The sequence below is a fragment of the Perognathus longimembris genome, chromosome 11 (genome assembly GCF_023159225.1).
Source record: "Perognathus longimembris pacificus isolate PPM17 chromosome 11, ASM2315922v1, whole genome shotgun sequence".
In the NCBI taxonomy this organism is placed as follows: domain Eukaryota; kingdom Metazoa; phylum Chordata; class Mammalia; order Rodentia; family Heteromyidae; genus Perognathus; species Perognathus longimembris.
The window spans coordinates 43,779,566-43,804,071 of NC_063171.1; the positions used below are offsets into that span (position 1 = coordinate 43,779,566).

General features: G+C 40.4%; 1 protein-coding gene across 5 annotated transcripts in view; it reads left to right on the forward strand.

The window, feature by feature from the left end:
- Arnt (aryl hydrocarbon receptor nuclear translocator) overlaps nt 1-24,506 on the forward strand; it is a 63,265-nt gene that overhangs the window by 20,442 nt on the left and 18,317 nt on the right. For 2 of the 5 annotated variants that reach the window (XM_048358021.1, XM_048358023.1), the window contains exons 3-9: nt 1,704-1,748; nt 7,101-7,145; nt 12,479-12,523; nt 15,822-16,035; nt 17,148-17,361; nt 19,477-19,579; nt 24,308-24,373. In XM_048358021.1, coding sequence (XP_048213978.1) covers nt 1,704-1,748; nt 7,101-7,145; nt 12,479-12,523; nt 15,822-16,035; nt 17,148-17,361; nt 19,477-19,579; nt 24,308-24,373 — 732 coding nt within the window. Of the gene's footprint in view, nt 1-1,669; nt 1,749-7,100; nt 7,146-12,478; nt 12,524-15,821; nt 16,036-17,147; nt 17,362-19,476; nt 19,580-24,307; nt 24,374-24,506 lie in introns of all 5 variants that reach the window. The other 3 variants (XM_048358025.1, XM_048358024.1, XM_048358026.1) reach the window with 2 other exon arrangements.

The following is a 24,506-nucleotide window of genomic DNA, read 5'->3' on the forward strand; positions in this document are numbered from 1 at the left end:
AGCTATTTTGTTTAAGACTGGCACTCTACTGCTTGAGCCATATCTCCATTTTTTGATTTTTTGGTGGTTAATTGGAGATAAGAGTCTTATGGACTTTGCTACCCATGCTGGCTTTGAACCTTGATCCTCAGATTTCAGCTTCCTGAGCAATTAGGATTTCAGGTATGAGTTACTGGTATCCAGCATTATCATTAACCTTTGTAGTGTATTTCCTATTGCTTAAACCTTAATCTTTTTGAATAGTTAACAAATATTTACATCTTACTACATCAAACAGCCTTTTTATATTGCTTCATATTCTATGTAACAGTTTTAAATATTTACAGAGAAGTATGTACTTAACTCCTGTTTCAGAACACTTAAGTTGTTTTGAAGGTTTTACTTTTATCTATATTGCTGCAGTGAACTTCTTTATATATAAACACTTTCTTCCCTATCTCAAATCGTTTCTTTAGGATTCTTATTAATAGAGTTATAAGGTAGATTAGGATTTTGATAAATGATCAAGGATTTCAGGAAGGAAGAAGAGGAATGAACATTTTTAGGACTGATAGCACATATTTCATCTGTAACCCATTTAGACTTATCCTACCAAATTATCCCACTAGTAGAGATGCTAAAAGTGATTACTGGATTAAGGTGAGTACAGACATAATAGGAGATTGGCCTCCCCTTTTACCTATAATCTTCACTAACCCCCTGAAGTGAAAGTCATCTCTTTTTTCATTGAATATCTGTAGCATGCTATGTCCCTCACATGACATTTTCCTATTCTCACTTTTTTTTTTCTTAAGCAGAAACCTCATTGAGAACAAGTACTTTTTCCTCTCATCTAACATAGTGTCTTGAATGTACTGAAGTTTATATAGTTATATACAGTACATTCATTTAAACTAAAAAAGTTACTCTCATGTTACTGCTTTAAAAGATGTCAAGCTGGGTACCTATGTGCTTATGCCTATAAGTCTGTCTGTGCAGGAGGCTGAGATCTAAGGAACAAGGTTCAAAGCTAGCCTGGGCAGGAAAGTCCATGAGACTCTTATCTCAAATTAGCCATCAAAAAGCTGAAGAGGAGATTTGGCTCAAGTGGTAGAGTGTTAGCCTTGAGTATAACAATCAGGGATGGATCTTCTCTGGTCCGGTCATGTCTAGTCTGGTCCTGCTTGGTCCTGTCCAGTCCTGCCTGGTCTGGTTCGATTTCCTCTGATCAGGTCTGGTTGGGTCTGGGCTAGTCCTGCCCCAGTACTGTCCAGTCTGGTCCAATACTGTCTGGTCTGGTCCGCTCCTTTCTGGTCCAATCCTGTCTGGTCCAGTCCACTCCGGTCCTGCCCTGTGTGGTCCTCTGAGGTCTAGTCTGGTCTGTGCGTGCTGTGCTGTGCTGTCCAGTCCTGTCCTGTCCTGTCTTGTGTGCTACAAGGTCTTATGATGTAGCTCTGGCTGACCTCACGCTCACAATTCTTCTGGTCAGTCTCCCAACTGCTGATAGTCTAAGAATGGGCCATCATGCCTGGCCCAACTTCTTATTGCCCAACTTCTTTCCTTTTTGACATTATAGGGAAGAGGTAATAAAGATTTGACTAACTTCTGCCCACTTCCTCTTTTCCTTTTATTTGGGTGTCAGGAAGCTTGTGTTAAGAAATTTTAATTTCTCAGTGTTCTGCATTTTCAGTAGGCTTACGGTTATTTTTTGTTGGTTTCCCCAGGCTGGATTTTGATGATGATGGAGAAGGGAACAGTAAATTTTTGAGGTAAGAGTTAGAACATTTTTCTTGAGACTTCTGATGTTGAAAATTAACTATTGGGCTGGGAATATGGCCTAGTGGCAAGAGTGCTGCTTGCCTTCTATACATGAAGCCCTGGGTTCAATTCCCCAACACCACATATATAGAAAAGGCCAGAAGTGGCACTGTGGCTCAAGTGGCAGAGTGCTAGCCTTGAGCAAAAAGAAGCCAGGGACAGTGCTCAGGCCATGAGTCCAAGGCCCAGGACTGGCAAAAGAAGAAAGAGAGAGAGAGAGAGAGAGAGAGAGAGAGAGAGAGAGAGAGAGAGAGAGAGAGAGAAAGAAAATTGACTATTGATCTTCATAGTTTTGACTTGTAAAAGAAGAAAGAAAGAAAGAAAGAAAGAAAGAAAGAAAGAAAGAAAGAAAGAAAGAAAGAAAGAGAATTGACTATTGATCTTCATAGTTTTGACAAGCACTCTTGCCACTAGGCCATATCCCCAGCCCCAGTATTTCTGTTCTTAAGCCTAAGAAGTGTTTCATTCTAAAACTGTATATTTTCATATGTCTCTGAACACTTCCAGGCATTCTATGAATAATTTCAAAGATAAGACCTCAATGAAGAGAGGGCAGAGAGTTTACAAGAACCTCTGGATATTAGTTATCTGTTGATGCATGGCTTAAGAAGAATAAAGTAGTTAATTATTTCTCACAGTTCTGTGGGTTGACTGCCTGGTTATTCTGATCTTGCCTAGACTTGCCTAGTGGTCAGCTGAGCTGAACTCAGCTGGAATGGTTGTGTATCTGTTTGTAGTCTTGTCTTTAAGGCAAGTCTGAGTTTCTTCATATGATGATGACTATAATACAAGTAAAACACACTGGCAAGTCCCATTGTGCTTAACAGATTTCTACTTCTATGACATTTGCTAATGTCCCATTGGCCAAACAAAGTCAAGTGTTCATGTCTTGGGTCAGTGTTGGAGAGGGCTATGAAAGGAAGTGGATACTGGAAGGTATAATTCGTTAAGGTATAATTGAGTCATACCTTCTGATATCCTTTGTTGATTCCTTCCATATATATGTCCCAAATTCTACATATATATATATTCCAAAAATATATACGTTTTTTTTCTTTGGTGGTACTGGGGTTTGAACTCGGGGTCATACTTGATTCCTTTGTTGATTCCTTCCATATATATGTCCCAAATTCTACATATATATATATGTGTGTGTGTGTATATATATATGTGTGTGTGTATATATATATATATATATTTTTTTTTTGTGGCCAGTCCTGGGCTTTGAACTCAGGGCCTGAGCACTATCCCTGGCTTCCTTTTGCTCAAGGCTAGCACTCTGCTACTTGAGCCACAGCGCCACTTCTGGCCGTTTTCTATATATGTGGTGCTGGGGAATCGAACCCAGGGCTTCATGTATACGAGGCAAGCGCTCTTGCCACTAGGCCATATTCCCAGCCCAAATTCTACATATATAGATTCCAAAAGTATATACGTTTTTTTCTTTGGTGGTACTGGGGTTTGAACTCGGGGTCATACTTGCTAGGTAGTTGTTCTTCTGCTTAACAGTGCCCCTAGCTGTTTTTGCTTTCTGCTATTTTTCAAGTAGAGCCTTGAGATTATTGCCTGGGTCAGCCTGGATTGCAGTCTTCCTACTAACAGCTTCTTCATAGCTGGAGATCACAGGCACAGACTTTTTTGTTGAGATGAGGCCTTGCTACCTTTTACCATATCTGGTCTCAAACCATAATCTTCCTGATCTATGTCTCCCAAGTAGCTGAGATTACAATTGTGAACTGTTGTATCTGCTACTTTGTATGCTTGAGTAAGGAATCTTCTGGAGCATTGAAACTGGATTTTAAAATATACTTTTTGGGGATGGGAATATGGCCTAGTGGCAAGAGCGATCCCCAGCACCACATATATAGAAAACAGCCAGGAGTGGCGCTGTGGCTCAAGTGGCAGAGTGCTAACCTTGAGCAAAAAGAAGCCACGGACAGTGCTCAGGCCCTGAGTCCAAGCCCAGGACTGGGGGTGGGGGTGGGGCTGGGGAATATATATATATTACTTTTAAAGGAGTTCTTTCAGAGAGGTTGGATAGTCTTGTTGAATACCAAATATTTTATGTGAAAAAGCATAAAATTCAAAGAAAGGACAATAACCTTGACTTCAATCTTCCTTTTTTTTCTTTCTGAGTTGAAAATATTATACATGTAGTCTAAATATTGCTAAATAGATGCTTGATAAGTAAATAAAAGAGCCCTATTTAAAAATATTATTTGGGGGCTGGGGATATAGCCTAGTGGCAAGAGTGCCTGCCTCGGATACACGAGGCCCTAGGTTCGATTCCCCAGCACCACATATACAGAAAACGGCCAGAAGCGGCGCTGTGGCTCAAGTGGCAGAGTGCTAGCCTTGAGCGGGAAGAAGCCAGGGACAGTGCTCAGGCCCTGAGTCCAAGGCCCAGGACTGGCCAAAAAAAAAAATAAAATATTATTTGGTTATGTGGTTACCAAAGGAGGCATAGGAAATCAGAGTGAGTATATAAACATCCAGTGGAGAGTTTAGAACTAATGTGTCCTCATAGAGAGAAAGAGAGAGGGAGATATAAGTAAGTCAGAGCAAAGTAGATGATTTGGAGAAAAGATGAATTAGGCTTTAGTGTAATGGGTGGTATTGTGCTGATGAGGCTCCTAGGAATATATGGATGTTTCTGTCCTGAGCAGATAACTTGGAAGAACAGATTTTGTTTTTCACTTACCTTCATTTCAGTGTAATTAATATAGACCAGAGTTTGGAATGACATTTTCTAACTCTTCTAAGATAGGTCTCTGCCCTTATGAGCTGCCACTTTGATTGGCATAAATAAACAGGTAAATAAATGAGATTAAATTTTTTTTTTTTTTTTTTTTTTTGCCAGTCCTGGGGCTTGGGACTCGGTCTGAGCACTGCCCTTGGCCTCTTTTTGCTCAAGGCTAGCACTCTGCCACTTGAGCCACAGCGCCACTTCTGGCTTTTTCTGTTTATGTGGTGCTAAGGAATCAAACCCAGGGCTTCATGCATTCTAGGCAAGCACTCTACCACTAAGCCACATTCCTAGCCCCAAGATTAATTTTTGTAGGACAGTGAAAATGACAGAGATACAGATTACTACATAATGAGGGCTGATATAGAGACAGCTTTAGATTGAGGATCAGAGAGGCCTCTAGGGAGTAAGTACATGTTCCATCTGAGACTGAAATGTTGTTAAGTAGCTGAAATGGGATGACTGGTTTGGGTAGAATAGGCAGGTAGAAATTCTACTACATGATATAAAGTGTAGGAACCTTGAGGATTTTATACTAAAATAAGCCAGTCACGAAAAGACAAATATTACTGGGTACCGGTGGCTCATGCCCACCTACCCAGGAGGTTGATATTTAAGAATTGAGGTTCGGGGCTGGGGATATGGCCTAGTGGCTAGAGTGCTTGCCTCGTATACATGAGGCCCTAAGTTCGATTCCCCAGCACCACATATACAGAAAATGGCCAGAAGTGGCGCTGTGGCTCAAGTGGCAGAGTGCTAGCCTTGAGCAAGAAGAAGCCAGGGACAGTGCTCAGGCCCTGAGTCCAAGCCCCAGGACTGGCCAAAAAAAAAAAAAAAGAAAAGAAAAGAAAAGAATTGAGGTTCAATGCCAGCCCTGGCAGGAAAGCCCATGAGACTCTTACCCAATTAATCACCAAAAATCTGGAAGTGGGGCTGTGGTTTAACGTAGTAGAACACTAGCCTTTAGCAAATAAACTCCGAGAAGTGACCAGGCCCTGAGTTCAAGCTTCAAGACTGGAAATAAAAAGTACTACATGATTCAGCTATGTGAGGTATTATGTGAATACTCAAACTCATAGACACAGAAAATAGAATGGTAGTTGGCAGGGGTGAAGGTAGGGGAAAACTGTGTCCAGTGAGTATAGTTTGAGTTTTTCAGGGTGGAACAGTTTTAGATTATCTTTCTACCACAATGTGAATTGACTAATAAATTGAGTTGGGAGGCATGTCTAGGTGGTAGAGAGCTTGTCTAGCAAGTTATTTATTTATTTATTTATTTATTTTGGCCAGTCCTGGGCCTTGAACTCAGAGCCTGAGCACTGTCCCTAGCTTCCTTTTGCTCAAGGCTAGCACTCTGCCACTTGAGCCACAGCGCCACTTCTGGCCGTTTTTTTTCTATGTATGTGGTGCTGGGGAATCGGACCCAGGGCTTCATGTATATGAGGCAAGCACTCTTGCCACTAGGCCATATTCCCAGTCCTATTTTTTTAAAAAGGTAATTTGTGTTTGTGTGTATATACATGCATGTGTACTGGTACTGGGGCTTGAACTTAGGGCCTAACAATCTCACTTGGCTTTTTCACTCAGGCCATACCTTCATTTCCAGCTTTTAACTGGTTAATAAAAAATAAATGTCTCACAGACTTTATTGCCCAGGCTAGCTTTGAACGGGGATCCTCAGATCTCAGCCTTCTGAATAGCTAGGGTTACAGGCATAGAGTCACCAGTGCCAGATAGTATTTTTTTTTTTGGCCAGTCCTGGGCCTTGGACTCAGGGCCTGAGCACTGTCCCTGGCTTCTTCCTGCTCAAGGCTAGCACTCTGCCACTTGAGCCACAGCGCCGCTTCTGGCCGTTTTCTGTATATGTGGTGCTGGGGAATCGAACCTAGGGCCTCGTGTATCCAAGGCAGGCACTCTTGCCACTAGGCCATATCCCCAGCCCCCAGATAGTATTTTTTTTTAAACTGCAACTTTTAAAAAGGGAAATAAGTATATCCCTAATTTTATTTGTTTTTTTTTTTTTTTTTTTTTGCTGGTCCAGGCCCTTGAACTCAGGACCTGCTATCCCTGAGCTTCTTTTGTTCAAGGCTTTCGTTCTGCCATTTGAACCACAGTGCCACTTCTGTCCTTTTTTTCTTTTTCCCTGAGTAGTTTATTGGAAATAAGAGTCTCATTGATTTTTCCTGCTCAGACTGGCTTCCAAGCATGATCCTTAGATCTCAGCCTCCTCTGTAGCTAGGATTATAGGTATAAGCCCCTGGCACCTGGCTTATTCCCTAATTATATAGTGTTACTATATCAGGGCAGTTAGCTCTGTCCTCATGAAATCTTTTTTATTTTTTTAATGTCTGGTAAGGTAATGAAGAATATCAGAAACCTAGCAAATAATAGTTCTGTAGGATGCTATGCTGCTATTGTTTTAGTGCTTTATTATGCTTTTCTATGGGCTTTTTTCTTTTTGACCATTTTTTACTCCTTTCTAGTTTTTATATCAGGGTGTAATAGGTATAACAAATGTGATGCTTTGAATTAAATTAATCATTTTTTTCTCCTTCAGGTGTGACGATGATCAGATGTGTAATGATAAGGAACGGTTTGCCAGGTAATACAAAAGAGCATTTTGGCCCTTGTTATAGGACCAGACAATATAATCATACTAAATTTTAATTTTAGCTTAGTGAGAGTGAATTTCTCTAGTCTTTTTTCTTTTCTGAAAAGTGATGAAACAGTATTATAGCTCTCATATAGCTCTCAAATTAGTATTTATATATATATATATATTTTTTTTTTTTTTTGGCCAGTCCTGGGGCTTGGACTCAGGGCCTGAGCACTGTCCCTGGCTTCTTTTTGCTCAAGGCTAGCACTCTGCCACTTGAGCCACAGCACCACTTCTGGCCATTTTCTGTATATGTGGTGCTGGGGAATCGAACCCAGGGCCTCATGTATATGAGGCAGCACTCTTGCCACTAGGCCATATCCCCAGCCCCTAGTATTAATATTTTATATAGTGCCTTTCTATGTATGTGGCACCTATATGAGTTTGCTTGCTCTAGGTATCATTTTTTTTTTTTTGCCAGTCCTTGGCCTTGAACTCAGGGCCTGAACATTGTCCCTGGATTCCTTTTGCTCAAGGCTAGCACTCTGCCACTGGAACCACAGCGCCACTTCTGGCCGTTTTCTGTATATGTGATGCTGGGGAATCGAACCCAGGGCTTTATGTATATGAGGCAAGCTCTCTTGCCACTAGGCCATATTCACAGCCCTTTGCTAGGTATCTTTAGAAACACAGTGGATTTTTAAAAAATTGTATTTGGTATGAAATTAGTACAGGTAATGGAAGAAACTTTATAGCAAATGATTTTATTCACTCAGAAATGACATCCTGGAAACTGGAGTTTTGAGTAAACATAAATTTGTTGTAATTACTGTCAGAATGATAAAATATACTCCCTCCCTTTTTTTCTGGTACTGGGGCTTGAAATCAAAGCCTGGGGCTGTCTCTTAGCTCTTTTACCTAAAGCTGGCACTCTACCACTTGCCACATACCTTTCTTAGTGATTATTTGGTGGTTAATTGGAGATAAGAATGTCATAGAATTTGTTGCCTGGGCTGTCCTTGAACCACACTTCTTAGATCTCAGCTCCCAAGTAGCTAGGATCATAGGTGTGGGCTATTGGTGCTTAGCAGTAATTTTTTTTTACAGATTAAGTTTGTAGTTTTCTGGGCATGGCACTAATGAGAGAGTGCCTGCCTAGCAAGCATAAATAAGGTCATAAGTTTGAATCATAGTACTGCCAGAAAAATAAATTTGTAACAACCTCAGAAAATTAATAATCTTTCTTACAAATATAATACTTTCCTATAATATTTATTTTTGTTTGGTACTGGGACTTGATTGAACTCAGTGCCTTATACTCTCTCTTGCTTTTTTCACTTAGGGTTGGTATTCTACCACTTGAGCCAGGCATCCAGTGGCATTTTAGCTAGTTGAAGATAGAGTCTCATACATTTTGTCTAACTTTGAATATTAATTCTCTAGGTGCCAGCCTTATGAGCAGATAGGACTATAAGGGCATGAGCCATTGGTGCCCAGCCTACTATAGTACTTTATTCATTGCTGATTCTTGCCACTTGGAGAACCACTGATCTACAAAACCAAGAAATACTGGGTAGAGTAGCTTTAAATACTCTGAAACAGTAAGATGCTACTACCTTAGGCTTTGAATTAGAGCATTTTATATATATTAAATATTTGATATTGAGCCAGGTGCTGGTGGCTCACACCTGTAATCCTAGCTCCTCAGGAGCAGGAAAGTCATGAGACTCTTATCTCTGATTAACCACCAGAAAACCATAAGTGGTGCTGTGGTTCAAGTGGTAGAGTGCTAGCCTTGAGCTGAAGAGCTCAGGGTCAGTGCCCAGGCCCAGAGCTCAAGCCCCACGACTGAAGAAAAACAAAAAAAAGAAAAAAGAAAAAAAATTGATATTGATGGTTTCATGATGGCAGTTTATATATAGGATTGATAACAAAGAGGACTTTAGTCAGGGAGGTAGAAAGAACCTGTTGAAATAATATGAAATCATGAGTATCAGAGTGGTGGAAATTAAATAAGAAAAAGGAATAAAAGAGGTTTATCAAAACTAGATGTGAAGAATCTCTAAAATGAGTTGGCCATAGTTTTGGGAGATAGTTTTTCAAGTAGTTTTTCAAGCTGAATTAAAAAGTTAAGATATCAACCAAAGTGCTGGTGGCTCATGCCTGTAATTCGAGCTACATAGGAGGTGGAGACCTGTAATTGAAAGCCAACCTCAACAGGAAATTTTGTGAGAGTCTTTTCTCCAATTAACCACCAGAAAAGCTGGAAATAGAGCTGTAGCTCAAGTGGCAGTGTGCCTAGCCTTGAGCAAAAAACTGAGGAATAGTACTCAGGCCCTGAGTTCAAGCCCCAGGACCAGTCTCAATTAGTATGGGTGGCACAGTCCACAGTCTCTTGATTGAAATTCCAAAACACCATGAAAATGTGATCTGACCTGAGCTATTTTAGTTTTCATTTGTCCTGCTTAATGTGCATATTTATACATTATATATTTTATTTAGAAATTTTAGATTATAGAAGGTATTGTGGACTTGTAGTAAAAGGCAAAATTTTTTTTTTGGACTGATTTTTAAATTCAGGGCCTTGTCCTTCTTGCAAGGCAAGCACCCTATCACTTGAGCCATGCCTCTGGCCAGGAATTTTTCTTTCAAACAGTGGAACTCAGTCCTTTAATTTATGACTTGCTAAGAAAGTTCACCTCACATTCTTTAGAGAGTTTAATAGACGGCCATCAAAAGCTTAAAATGATGAATTTTCTCCATTTTTTGGGGCCAGTACTGAGGCTTGAACTTGGTCTGAACACTGTCCCTGAGCTGCTTTTTGCTCATAGCTTTCTACCACTTGAAACACAGTGTCTCTTTCGTTTTTTTCTGTTTATGTGGTGCTGAGGAATCCAGCCCAGGGCTTCATGCATGCTAAGCAAACACTCTACCACTAAGCCATATTCCCTGCCCCTGAATTTTCTCAAATTTTGAAAAAAAACTGTTTTGTAGTTTCTTAGTAGACTATCTAGAGTAACTCAAGGAACATGAAATTTTTTTTTTTTTTTTGGCCAGTCCTGGGCCTTGGACTCAGGGCCTGAGCACTGTCCCTGGCTTCTTCCAGCCCAAGGCTAGCACTCTGCCACTTGAGCCACAGCGCCGCTTCTGGCCGTTTTCTGTATATGTGGTGCTGGGGAATCGAACCTAGGGCCTCGTGTATCCGAGGCAGGCACTCTTGCCACTAGGCTATATCCCCAGCCCCCAAGGAACATGAAATTTTACACTGCTTAATATCATTCAGTTGTCTTTCTCTGTTTTCATCGAAGTATATACATAAAGTTTTACATGGTTTTCACTGTCAATGTTTGTGTATCTTTTTTTCCCTATGGACCATTTTATTGAAAACTTTACATATACTGCTAAAATCATTGCTTTTTTGTTTAGCTTTTTTTTTTTGAGACAGGGTCGCATTATATTGCCAAGGCTAGCTCATGATCCTCCTGTCTCAGTTTCCCAAGTACTAGTGTTAACCATGTGAGCCATTGTGCCTGCTTTTGTCATGGTCACTTTTTATAATTAAACTTTCCAGACTGTTATACTTAGACAATTTATTTGAGACTTATTTGCCAATCTAAAATAAAATTGAGTATGGATACACTGACCCTCTGACACCTTATTGTTGTTTTTGTTTGTTTGTTTGTTTTGTTGTTGGTGGGACTTAAACTCTAGGGTGCTGTCCCTTAACTCTTCAGCTCAAGGCTAGCGCTTCACCATTTTGAGCCACAGCACCACTTCCAGTTTTCTGTTGGTTAATTGGAGATAAAAGTCTCATGGACTTTCCTGTGCGGGCTGGCTTTGGACTGCAGTCCTCATATCTTAGCCTCCTGTGTGGTTAGGATTACAAGCATGAGCCACTGGAACCCAGCCACCTTATTTTTTAATTGACATCCACTCTTTTTTTTTTTTTTTTGCCAGGACTGGGGCTTGCACTCAGGGCCTGAGCACTGTCTTTGGCTTCTTTGTGCTCAAGGCTAGCACTCTACCACTTGAGCCACAGCGCCACTTCTGGCTTTTTCTATATATATGGTTGTATACAAGGCAAGCACTCTACCACTAGGCCATATTCCTAGCCTTGACATCACTCTTAAAGTATTTCAGTTTCTGGAAAAAAATGGAATGATGATTGTTTATCTTTCTCCAGAGGAGGAGGAGTTGATTTACATGTGCCTTGGTTATACTGTGGGACATTGTAAAGTAGTAGGATCAAAATTAAGAATTTAAACTTAGTTCTTAGGGTGTGTGTGTGTGTGTGTGTGTGTGTGTGAGTGTGTGTGTGTGTGAGTATGTGAGTCCTGGGACTTGAAATCAGGGTCTAGATACTGTCCCTGAGCTGCTTTTGCTCAAGGCTAGCACTCTATCACTTGAGCCAGAGCATCCTCACTTCTTGCTTTTTCTGAATGGTTTATTGGAGAAAAGAGTCTCATAGACTTTCCTGCCTGGGCTGGCTTTGAACTGTGAGCCTCAGATCTCACTCAACCTCCTGAATAGTTAATATTACAGGTGTGAGGGGCTGGGGATATGGCCTAGTGGCAAGAGTGCTTGCCTCGTATACTTGAAGCCCTGGGTTCGATTCCCCAGCACCACATATACAGAAGATGGCCAGAAGTGGCACTGTGACTCAAGTGGCAGAGTGCTAGCCTTGAGCAAAGAGAAGCCAGGGACAGTGCTCAGGCCCTGAGTCCAAGCCCCAGGACTGGCAAAAAAAAAAAAAAAAAAAAAAAAAAAAAAATTACAGGTGAGCCACTAGCACCCTGCATCTTAGTTTTACTTAATTCCTCCACTGAACTCTAGTTTGTTATTTTGTCTTGTCTTTGTGTTTGTGTGTGTGGGGAGGTGAGGATTGTAATTGTGATCATTTAATACTATCTTTATTTTCTCTTTAACTTTTTTATTATAGAATAGTATATGTGTATATTATTTTTTTCAGATTGACAGCAGTATATAAGAATGGTATTTTTAATTCCCTTGATGTTTCTTGTTCAAAGTGTGTATGTTTGGTCCCTGCAAAGATTGATTTACAGAATGCTTTGTGTTGAGATCTCATTAATGTATAATTGGCCTTACTTTTATGTTGACCTTTGTCTTGTAAGTTAATTTTCTTTATCCTAACAGATGCCTTTATAAATGACAGGCAAGATCCTGATCCATATTACCATTTCCCTCCCTCTTCTCTGCATTTCATTTTTTTCTTTTCTCCCCTATTACTTCTTCTCTCTCCTCTTCCCTTTTCCCTTTTTCTATTTCCATTTCCTTCTTTTTATTTACATTTTAGCTTAGTTCATTAATTCTGTTTTTAGGTCGGATGATGAACAGAGCTCTGCGGATAAAGAGAGACTTGCCAGGTAGGAGAACAGTGTTATTTAGCATGATGAAACCCATGCTGCTGCTTTTGTATCCTTTTTCTTACTCTATCTTTTCCCCTTTCTCTTTGTATTCTTCCTTATCTATGGCAAGAGAGGACAAGAGTTTTTAGAAGTTTGGGTGTAACAGGAACTTTGGCTTCCTCCCATCAGAAAGTGGGTGAGTTGAGGGAACGTCACTTAGGAATTTAAGAATTGGCTATTTTAACTTTCTTTTTTCCCTCTTTCAGCAAGTTTCATAGAACCAGAGGATTTAGAAAGAATACAGCTGTGTCAGTGTTTTAACAGGAAAATATATTTTATTAGAAAACTAATAGAAATATACCTGTATTTGCTGTTGTTCCCAGAATTTGGACTTCTGTATTTATACCATACACCTCTAGAAGACTCATTTTTATTTTCCTAGAAGACTCGTAGCTCAGACTATTATGCCACAGTAGAAATACTGTTGCTTTGGTGACTGAGTCCTTATTTGTGATTTCCCAGGAAAGTTTTAGCTGTCTTTGCAAGGCTAATCAAAAGATCAGGTTTCAGCTGGTCACTGGTGAACCACGCCTGAAATCCTAGCTACTCAGGAGGCTGAGATCTGAGGATTGTGGTTCGAAGTCAGTCTGGGCAGGAAAGTGAGTGATACTCTTCTCTCCAGCTAACAACCAAAAAGCTGAAAGTAGAGCTGTAACTTAAATGGTAGACTTGAGCACAAAAGATCATGGATGGATAATGTCCAGGCACTATGTTCAGGCCCCAGGACTGGACTGGCACTAAAAGAAAGAAAAAGGATCAGGTTTCTTTACTTCACTGTCAAAAATCTGTCAGATACTAGGAAGAGGAGTGCATAAAATTTGGGAATTTTCCATGTTTTCAGCAAAGTAAATATTGAGACTTTGCCATCTGGAACAAAGATTTAAGAATCTCTTTGGAGCTGGGTGCCAATGGCTTACACCTGAAATACTAGTTGCTCAGGAGGCTGAGATCTGAGGATTGTGGTTTGAAGCTAGCCTGGGCAGGAAAGCCTATAAGAATCTTATCTCCATTAAGAGCCGGTAGAGTGTTAGCTTTGAGTAAAAAAAAAAAAGAAAAAAAGAACTTTGGGAACTATTGTCCATAACATGGGAATAGTTGTATCTCCTCAAACCTTTCTGTCTGATCTGTCTGGTTTGTGATACCTTAGTAGGAAATACAGTGTTGGTATTGTTTTTACTATCTCCCCCCCCCCCCCAATGTTTATCATTTACCCCTTCAAGCCAGGCCACAAACTCAGCTTGGTGCACTTCAACGCATACCTGCTGGTATTGTTTTTACACTTCAGAAAGGTTTTTCTGCATGATGTGAAGAAATATCAACATTGTGCATGAAAGGAACCCTGAGGAAAGTCACTTAACTACTGGGCCTCAATCTGATCATTACTCATTAAAAGTAAATTTGGATTAGAGTATAGATTAGGAGTTTTTTTCTTAAATAACTTTTGTTCAGAAAGCATCATTAAGTGGTAATAGAAGCTAATAAAGGTGTTCAAGTAGAAGCAGAAATGCAGCATGTTGTTTGTTTCTCTCCTTAAGGCATCCTTAAGGAGGATACTGAGCAGCCTAGGCTTTTCAGAATTCAGTTTGAAAACTGAATTATTCCACTTAAAATAGTAATATGAAGCTAAGCACTAGTGGCTCACACCTGTAATTCTATCTATTCAGGAGACTGTGATCTGAGGATCATGGTTTAAAGCTAGCCTCAAGGAAAGTCTATGTATGACATGTACCTCCAATTAACCACCCAAAAGCCAGAAATGGAGCTGTAACTCAAGTAGAAGCAGCCTAGGGCAAAAAAAGGTCAGAGCACCCAGCCCTTAAATTCAAGCCCCAGGACCACCAAAATAAATACATACATACATACAGTGGTATCCTATCTCAGTTTTGAGCAAGTTATTATTAGAGAAGTGTTCTACTTAACCTGGTGATATCTAAATTGTATTTCTCCAGGCCTTCCCCCCCACCTTCAGTCATGGGGCTTGAACTCTGGGGCCTGGGCACTCTCTCTGAACTCTTCAGCTCAAGGCTAGCTAGCACTCTTACCTGAGCCACAGCGCCACTTCCAGTTTTCTAGTGGTTAATTGGAAATAGGAGTCTCATGGTCTTTCCTGCCGGGGCTGGCTTTGAACTACAATACTCAGATTGTAGCCTCCTGAGTAGCTAGGATTACAGGCATGAGCCCCCCAGCCCCCCAGCTTCTTCAAGCCTTTAAAGCATACTCTTTCTCCCTATCCTACCCCTAAGTTCTCAGTTCTCTCTGTTTTAGATTGGCAGCCCATATGATATTTTACAGTCCCTTTTAAGTTTAGTGTACTGGTACCACACCCAGATAAAAGAGGTAGGATTTTGTGAATGAGTAGGATAAATAAAACTCCTCCCTCTCTCCCTCCCTCCCATCCCTTCCTTTCTGAATCCCTCCCTCCCTCTCTCTTTCCTTTTGCCAGTTCTGGGGCTTGAACTCAGGGCCTGGGTGCTGCCTCTGAGCACTTTTGCTTAAAGCTCTACCTGGGCTGGCTTTGAACTACAGTCTTCAGATCTCAGCCTCCCAAGTATCTAGGATTACAGACATGAGCCACCAGCGCCTGGCAGATGAATAAAACAAGGCTCAAAGAAAATCTCACATTTCCGTTTCAACGTCTTTAAGAGATGATTATAACAAAGCAACATTTTATAGCCCAAAGGAACCTATCATTTCTTATATTAGCTATTGAGTAACATACTTGAGTTGGCAAAAATTGGTCATTTAATTGTCTGGTCTTCAAATTCACTAGTAAACATGTAGTCATTCAAGCTAAGATTATTTGTCTCCTTAAAAGCTTAAGTAAAGGGCTGGGATGTAGCTCAGTGGCAAAGCACTTGCCCAGCAAGTGCAACATCCTGGGTTCGATCCCCAATACCAAAAAAGAAAAGACAGAAAAAAGTTAAAAATTTAAGTAAATGACCTCAATACTTAAAGACACTGTCATTTCTTACAACAATTTTTGTTCTGAGGCAATGTAATTTACATAGGAAGTGAAGTTGCCAGGGAGAGAGGGAATTGAGGTGTCTGCTTGCTCTTTGTCTGTTTACCTTGTTAGTTTCTATTCCATGCCTGCTCTGCATGAAGTTGACAGACTTCACTTTTAACTTATGAGATTTAAGCATCATTAAGTTCTACATTCTTCAGCAGCACGCTTGGTATCCATATCATTGTCTCTGAAACCAGATGATCCTATGTGACCACCTGGATGGGTCTTCTCCTTTTTCTTTTTATGTAGGGAAAATCACAGTGAGATTGAACGGCGGCGACGGAATAAGATGACAGCTTACATCACAGAACTGTCAGACATGGTACCCACTTGTAGTGCCTTGGCTCGAAAACCAGACAAGTTAACCATCTTACGCATGGCGGTTTCTCACATGAAGTCCTTGAGGGGAACCGGCAACACATCCACTGATGGATCCTACAAGCCATCTTTCCTCACTGATCAGGTCTTGGACTTAAAACTGTGAGAGAGTAGATTCTGGGTGAATCAATGGAAACTTTTGATTTCTTTTTGTGACAAGAATTAAGTTATTCAGGAAAAATACAGTCCATGGAAAAATGAGTTTCAGCCCTTAGCTGAATAAGCATTAACAGTAAGAAGAAAAGAGTTATGGAATCTATTTAGCAAATTAATGGGTATTTTACAACGTGATCCATAAATATAGCCTGTAAAGGTAGAAAAATAATGACATCCCAGACAGAGTAGATTCATCCTTGGCTTTAACAGTTAGAGAGAATGGAAGAAACTGTTTCTAGAGGTTTTTATTGGTAGTATTGGAGTTTGAATTTTGGTCTCTGTGTTTAGTATGTAAGTATTCTACACTTAGCCACACCTCCAGCCCTATTTTCTGCTGGTTATTTTTTTAAGGGCAGAAAAAGATTTATTATATGACAGCCATTGTAAGACAACACTTCCGTAAATCTTCAGCTGTCTTCAAAGGTACAGTTATTGGCCTCGGGTTTGATAGGGAGAATTGAGGGCAGAAGGTGAGAAAGTTAGGCATAGTTAAAACAGTCCTAGGTCACAGGTATGTGGCTTGCTTGACCATTAGCTCAGTCTTTGTCCTTTGAAGAGTTCCAGAGAATTGTTATTACTTTAATAAGAACAAGAACAAGGTGGTCTCTTGAGTTTTGGGCTATTTGCTGTAAGATGACACGAAGAAGTCATTGCCTTCCACACAAGATAGTTATTACTGAATTTTCTCTGGAAATCTGCCTCCTGGAAGAGATTCTTAAATGTAACAACCTGCGCTGGCTAGACCAATTATGTTTATGACACTATTCTTAGTATACAATTGGCACTGAATACTCTGAGTAAATTGAGGAAAGATTGAGAAAACATTTTGTTTATAGGTTTGAAGGTAAGGAGAGAAAATGAGGACAGGTGCCAATGGCTGGCAAAAAAATGAAGGTAATTATATTTAAGGTAGAAAATGGTGGCTATCAGGTATGAATCAGGATTAGATATATATGTCCTGAAGGGAATCTCGCTTTTCATGAATAGAAATAATTATTTTTCAGAGTTCATTATTAATTTTCATTTCTTATCCTTTGCCAGGAACTGAAACATTTGATTTTGGAGGCAGCAGATGGCTTTCTGTTTATTGTCTCGTGTGAGACAGGTCAGGTGGTATATGTCTCTGATTCAGTGACTCCTGTTTTGAACCAGCCACAATCTGAATGGTTTGGCAGCACACTCTATGATCAGGTGCACCCAGATGATGTGGATAAACTCCGGGAGCAGCTTTCCACTTCAGAAAATGCCCTAACAGGTGAGAACTCTGAGAGTGGCAAGTAAATGGGAAGTTATTTATTTTTTTGATGTATAAGAACATTTATATTCTTAAATTGGTTTGTTGGATCTGGCAAAGCTTTAGAATTTTCTCCTTTAGTGAATATAATCTTTTTCTTTTTCTTTTTGCCAGTCCTGGAGCTTGAACTCAGGGCCTGAGCACTGTCCATGCTTCTTTTTGCTCAAGGCTAGCACTTTACCACTTGAGCCACAGCGCCACTTCTGGCCTTTTCTATATATGTGGTGCTGAGGAATCAAACCCAGGGCTTCATGTATATGAGGCAAGCATTCTTGCCACTAGGCCAGATTCCCAGCCAAATCAATTATTTTTATTCACATGCAGATTATCTACTCTATGGCTCATTCTTTTTTTTTTTTTTTTTTTGCCAGTTGTGGTGCTTAAACTCAGTGTCTGAGTACTGTCCCTGAGCTCTTTTTGCTTAAGACTAGTGTTATACCACTTGAGCCACAGCACCACTTCCGGCCCTTTCTATTTATGTGGTACTGAGGATTTGAATCCAGGGCTTCGTGCATGCCTAGGCAAATACTTTATCGTTAAGCCACATTCCCAGCCCTACTCTATGACTCATTCTTATAAAAAACTTTCATTAGTGATTATGTTCATATAATAACATATCTTATTATTAAATTATATCATTAAATTATATTATTATTATCATTAAATCATTATAAAATCATTAAATTGAAATTCACTGTGAGGTTTACAATTATGATTTGGCATAGCTTTTTTTCTGTCAGAGGAATTAGCATCATAAATCCAAGTTTATTTATCCTTTGTTTTGGGCAGCAAAACACATGTTTTTTTCTTCTTTGGTGCTTGTACTGGGGCTCAAGCTTGGTGTTGGGACATTGTCATCCAGCTTTTTGTATAAAGCTGGCACTCTACCACTTGAGACATAGTTCTACATCTGGCTTTTTGGTGATTCATTTGGGATAATTGAGTCTAACGCATGACATTCCTGACCTCTTTTGTGCTTGTATTTTGTTTTTTACAGTTCTTCCTTTCCCTCAAAAGTTACCCTTGTTTTCTATATAAATAAGAGCAACAACTTTGATTTCAGACAGATGTATGTTTCTATAGCATATAAAATTATATATTAACTCTGTATAAGTGTCTCTATGTAAAAACAATCAGGAGCTAGATACTTAGGAGGCTGAGACCTAGAAGATAGTGGTTCAAAGCCAGCCTTGACACTCCATCTCTAAATAGCCAGCCAAAAAGCCAGGCATAAGGTTTCAATAGTAGAGAACCAGTTGTGAATGAAAAAGTAGATAGAGTATGAGGCCCTGGAGTTCAATCCCTTGTACCAGCAAAACCCCCAAAACAATGACAACAAAGCCAATCAGGCATAAGAAAGTATTCTTGGCTCTTTCCACTAGCTTCCCTTAAAAGAGGTTATTTTCGGGCTGGGAATATGGCCTAGTGGCAAGAGTGCTTGCCTTGTATACATGAAGCCCTGGGTTCGATTCCCCAGCACCATATATATAGAAAACGGCCAGAAGTGGCGCTGTGGCTCAAGTGGGAGAGTGCTAGCCTTGAGCAAAAAGACGTCAGGGACAGTGCTCAGGCCCTGAGTCCAAGGCCCAAAACTGGCAAAAAAAACCAAAAAAACAAAAGAGGTTATTTTCAGTGTCGCCTTTGAATTTACAGTGAGATTCATAGATGAGAATTGAAATAATTTAGGCTTCAAAAAAACCATCACCCACTTGGCTTATTCTGTATGCAAGGAAGTTGGAGGGCATTGATAGGATGCTCACTTATCTTTTCCTCCATTGTTTCTCCCCTTGTTCCCTATTCATTAGAATGCACTCCAGATTGTTTTTCCCATCCTTCTTTGTCTTCTATTTTTTCCTTTTTTTTTTTTTGCCAGTCTTGGGGCTTGGACTCAGGGCCTGAGCACTGTCCCTGGCTTCTTTTTGCTCAAGGCTAGCACTCTGTCAACTTGAGCCACAGCACCACTTCTGGCTGTTTTCTGTATATGTGGTACTGGGGAATTGAACCCAGGGCTTCATGTATACGAGGCAAGCACTCTTGCTACTAGGCCCTATTCCCAGCCCTTTTCCCATTCTTTAGGGCGTATCCTGGATCTGAAGACTGGAACAGTGAAAAAGGAAGGTCAACAGTCTTCCATGAGGATGTGTATGGGCTCAAGAAGATCGTTTATTTGTCGAATGAGGTAAGTGAGAGGATTGGAGTATGGATTGGGGGAGGGGAGGGAAGGAAAGAAGAAGATGGGAAGGAGAAAGGGAGAATTGGACATTAATTTAGGGTTTTTTAATGGGTTGATTGCTGTTTTTGTTTTTTTGGATAGAGTTTAGGTGATGCTCAGGCTGGCCTCAAATTCACTATGTAGCCCAGGCTGGCCTCAAACTTGGAATCTTTCTTTCTTAGCTTTGTGTGTGTGTGCACATGTGTGCACCCATGTACATATACCAGGACTTGAACTCAGGACGTTGGTGTTCTTCCTTAGCTTTTTCACTCAAGGCTAGCTCTGTACCACTTGACACATACCTCTACTTCGGGCTCCTTTTGATAGTTAATTGATGATAAGATTCTCATGGACTTTCTGCCTGCCCTAGCTAGCTTTAAACTGCAACCCTTAGAACTCAGCCTCCTGTGTAGCTTGGATTATAGGTATAAGCCACCAGTGCCCAGCATTGCCTCAGCCTCCTGTATTCTGGAATTACATTTGAGCGTCACCACATTTGGTTTAAGCAAAGACATTTTATTTTTATTTTATTTATTTATTTATTTTTGGCCAGTCCTGGGGCTTGGACTCAGGGCCTGAGCACTGTCCCTGGCTTCTTTTTTTTGCTCAAGGCTAGCACTCTGCCACTTGAGCCACAGTGCCACTTCTGGCCATTTTCTGTATATGTGGTGCTGGGGAATCGAACCCAGGGCCTCATGTATATGAGGCAGGCACTCTTGCCACTAGGCCATATCCCCAGCCCGACATTTTTTTTTTTTGAGAAGGGGAAAATACTTTTATGTCTTCTTTCTCAAGATCTTTAAAACTATAGATTAGATCATTTATAACTTTAAGAAAAAATGTATAATCCTTGAGCATACGCACACACACACACATCTTTAATGCAGAACTTAAACCACTAACAATTCAAGGCAAGTGCAATTAGAAATAACCTCTTTGTACAACTACTTGATAATATTTCTTTTGAAGGATCAATTCTTGGAGTCTTTATTAGAGCATTAGCAGTCTGCAGGTAGCCAGTTGTTACAAAAGACCTGCAGCTCACAAATATTCTTTTTTAAATTAAATTTTATTGACAAGGTGTTGTACAGAGGGGGTACAGTTACATAATAAGGTGGTGAGTACATTTCTTATATTTGTCACACACTCCCTCAATTTTCTTTCCCATCCCTAATTCAGATAAGCATATATACAATATCCAGTGTACCAAAATCATATACAGTAACCACATGGGGTATGCCACAGGAAATTCACCTAGTACATAAAACCTAACGACAATGATAAAATCCTCCTGTTTACATCTCTTGGAATTAATTTTGCTTAGCCTCATCTTATATAGTCATAAGAGCTGTTGAGCTCTTGTGAACCTCTGATAGGTCTATTTTAGACCTTTTTATGCTTATTCAATAATTGATTGGTTTTAGAGACATAATGTAAAGTCGCTGACCAAAACATGTGGAAATACCATTTGAAAAGAAGTTTGTTGTTTTACAGACATGATCTCTACTGTTGTCCCCCCCCAACAACCACATATCAGGGAGATCATGCAGCTTTGTTCTTTGTGCTCTAGGATTGTCTCACTCAACATTTGTTCAAGATCTGACCATTTCTCTGCGAATGCCATTATTTTATCATTTCTAATTGCTATGTAGTATTCTATTGTGTACATGTTCCACATTTTTTGGATCCATTCATCTGTAGTGGGGCATCTGGGTTGTTTCCATAGTTTGGCTATTGTGAATGGTGCAGCGGTAAACATGGCTGTGCAGGTGTCCTTATGGTATCCTGGATCCTATTGTTCAGGATAGATACTTAGAAGTGGTGTGGCTGGGTCATAGGGTATGTCTTTGCTAAGTTTTTTTTTTTGTTGTTGTTGTTACCAGTCCTGGGGCTTGAACTCAGGGCCTGAGCACTGTCCCTGGCTTCTTTTTGCTCAAGGCCAGCACTCTGCCACTTGAGCCACAGTGCCACTTGCGGCTTTTTTTTTCTCTATATATGTGGTGCTGAGGAATCGAACCCAGGGCTTCATGTATACGAGATGAGCACTTTGCCACTAGACCATATTCCCAGCCCCTATGCTCAGTGTTTTTGAGGAACCTCCATACTGTTCTCCAGAGTGGTTGTACTAGTTTACACTCCCACCAACAGTGGAGAAGGGTTCCACTTTCTCCACATCCCCTCCAGCATTTGTTGTTGCCTGAGTTCAGAGTATAGGCCATTCTAACTGGAGTAAAGTGGTATCTCAGGGTTGTTTTTATTTGCATTTCCTTTACCGCCAAGGATGTTGAACATTTCCTCATATGTTTCTTTGCCATTTTTATTTCTTCTGTGAAGTCTCTTTTTAGCTCCTTTGCATATTTAATAATTGGTTTACTACTGGGTTTGGAGGGGGTTAGTTTCTTGAGTTCTCTGTAGATGACGGATATTAGGCCTTTGTCTGTTGCTGTGCTGGTGAATATCCTTTCCCATATGGTTGGCTGTCTTTCTAGTTTAGTGGCTATGTCTTTAGCTGTGCAGAAACTTTTTATTTTGTAGTAGTCCCATTTGTCGAGTCTCTCCCCTATCTGTTGTGCCCCTGGAACTCTGTTCAGAAAGTTACTACCTGTGCCTATAAGTTCTAGTGTCTTTCCTACTCTGTCCTTCAGTAGTTTCAGGGTTTCGGGTCTGATGTTGAGGTCCTTAATCCATTTTGAGTTGATCTTGGTGCATGGTGATAGGCTAGGGTCCACTTTGAGTATTCTACATGTGGCTACCCAGTTTTCCCAGCACCAGTAGTAGTTGAAGAGGCTATGTTTAAGAGAAGGCATTTCTTAATGTTACAAAATGAGTTGTATAATAGAAACATTGTTCTGACAAGTTCCATAGTAGAAATGATGTTAGACTATTAAAGATATAAAATTGAATATTGTATGTCTTAGTGGTTTTTGTGAATTCTTTTTTTTTTTTTTTGGCCAGTCCTGGGCCTTGGACTCAGGGCCTGAGCGCTGTCCCTGGCTTCTTCCCGCTCAAGGCTAGCACTCTGCCACTTGAGCCACAGCGCCGCTTCTGGCCGTTTTCTGTATATGTGGTGCTGGGGCATCGAACCTAGGGCCTCGTGTATCCGAGGCAGGCACTCTTGCCACTAGGCTATATCCCCAGCCCGGTTTTTGTGAATTCTAACTGCTGATTTTTTGGTTTTGTGAGAGGGTTTCATGTCATTCAGGTTGGTCTTGAACTCCTGGAATCAAGTGATCTTCTCACTTCAGCCTCCTGAATAGTTTTAGACTACAGGTTATATCACAACACCTGGCTGAGTTTTGTTTTAATCCACAGCATTCCATGGATTTAAATTCTAGCTTTGACACTTGTTTTCTGAAACCTTGGACAGATTATAAGACTTCTTTGGGCTTTGGTTTTATCATCTAACATTGGGAGGTAATACTAATTACTGACCTCAAAAAGTTGCTAAAAATCAGTTTATAAAAATACTTAGAAAAGAGCATGTCCCATATTAAAATTGATATAGGTGTCTTTGTATTTTAAAGGAAAAAGAGGGGGCTTGGGATATGGCCTAGTGGCAAGAGTGCTTGCCTCGTATACATGAGGCCCTGGGTTCAATTCCCCAGCACCACATATACAGAAAACGGCCAGAAGTGGCGCTGTGGCTCAAGTGGCAGAGTGCTAGTAGCCTTGAGCAAAAAGAAGCCAGGGACAGTGCTCAGGCCCTGAGTCCAAGCCCCAGGATTGGCCAAAAAAAAAAAAAAAAAGGAAAAAGAGGGAAAGTAGGATTTAGAGGTATGTCCTAAGATGTGGACATGGCTAAAGAAGGAGAAAGATAACTAGTAGATAACTAGTAATGAAATGTAGCAAAGGTAAAGCAGAAAAATATCAGCAGACTGTAGCTCTTTATTTGTAAATAAAGTTGGTTTTTTTTGTTTTGCTTTGTTTTTTGTTTTTTTTTGGCCAGTCCTGGGGCTTGAACTCAGGGCCCGGGCACTGTCCCTGAGCCTGTCTGTGCTCAAGGCTAGTACTTTGCCACTTGAGCCACAGTGCCACTTCCAGCTTTTTCTGCTTATGTGGTACTGAGGAATTGAAGCACTCTACCACTCTACCACTAGGCTGCAGTCTCAGCCTCCTAAATAAAATTTTATTGGAACATAGTTATGCTTTTTTGCTTACATATTGTCTGTGGTACAGTGTCAGGGCTGACTAGTTGCAAAAACTGGCCCATCAAGCTGCAAATATCTGGTCCTTTACTGTTTACCAACTTGTGGTATAGAGAATCTTTGAATTTGAAGAGCATGTATAAGATTTTCAACTTCAAATTCTAGGCAGTTATAAGTTTTAGAAACACTAAATCTGACTTTTATCATTCTTTATTTATGAGCAGTTTTCTGTCTAATTGTATCCAAGTTCTGCTATTGTGCTATGAAAGGTTCATTCATCAAACAACCTTATGCTAGGTTTTTGTTGTTGTTTTTGCTTGAAATTCTCACCTGGGTGCTGTCCCTGAGCCAAGGCTAATGTTCTTCCACTTGAGCCACAGCACCACTTCTGGCTTTTTCTGAGTAGTTTACTGGAGAATCTCATGGACTTGTCTGCTTGGGCTAGCTTTGAATCGTGACCTCAGATTTCAGCCTCCTGAGTAAGTAGGATTACAGGCATGAGCCACTGGCACCCAGCCAGCCTTACTAGTTTTAATCTCTGTTCAAACAGATGTGGCAATAGCACTGTGGACCCAGTCACCATGAACAGACTGAGCTTTGTGAGGAACAGATGCAGGTAAGGTACAAAACATTGCCACTAGCACCCAGCTTACAGTTAACTTTTTTTTTCTGGCAGTATTTTCTGGAACTTTGTTTTCCTAATTATATTTAAGGAAGCTATACACTTTTTGCCTATTTCCCTCTTGAAG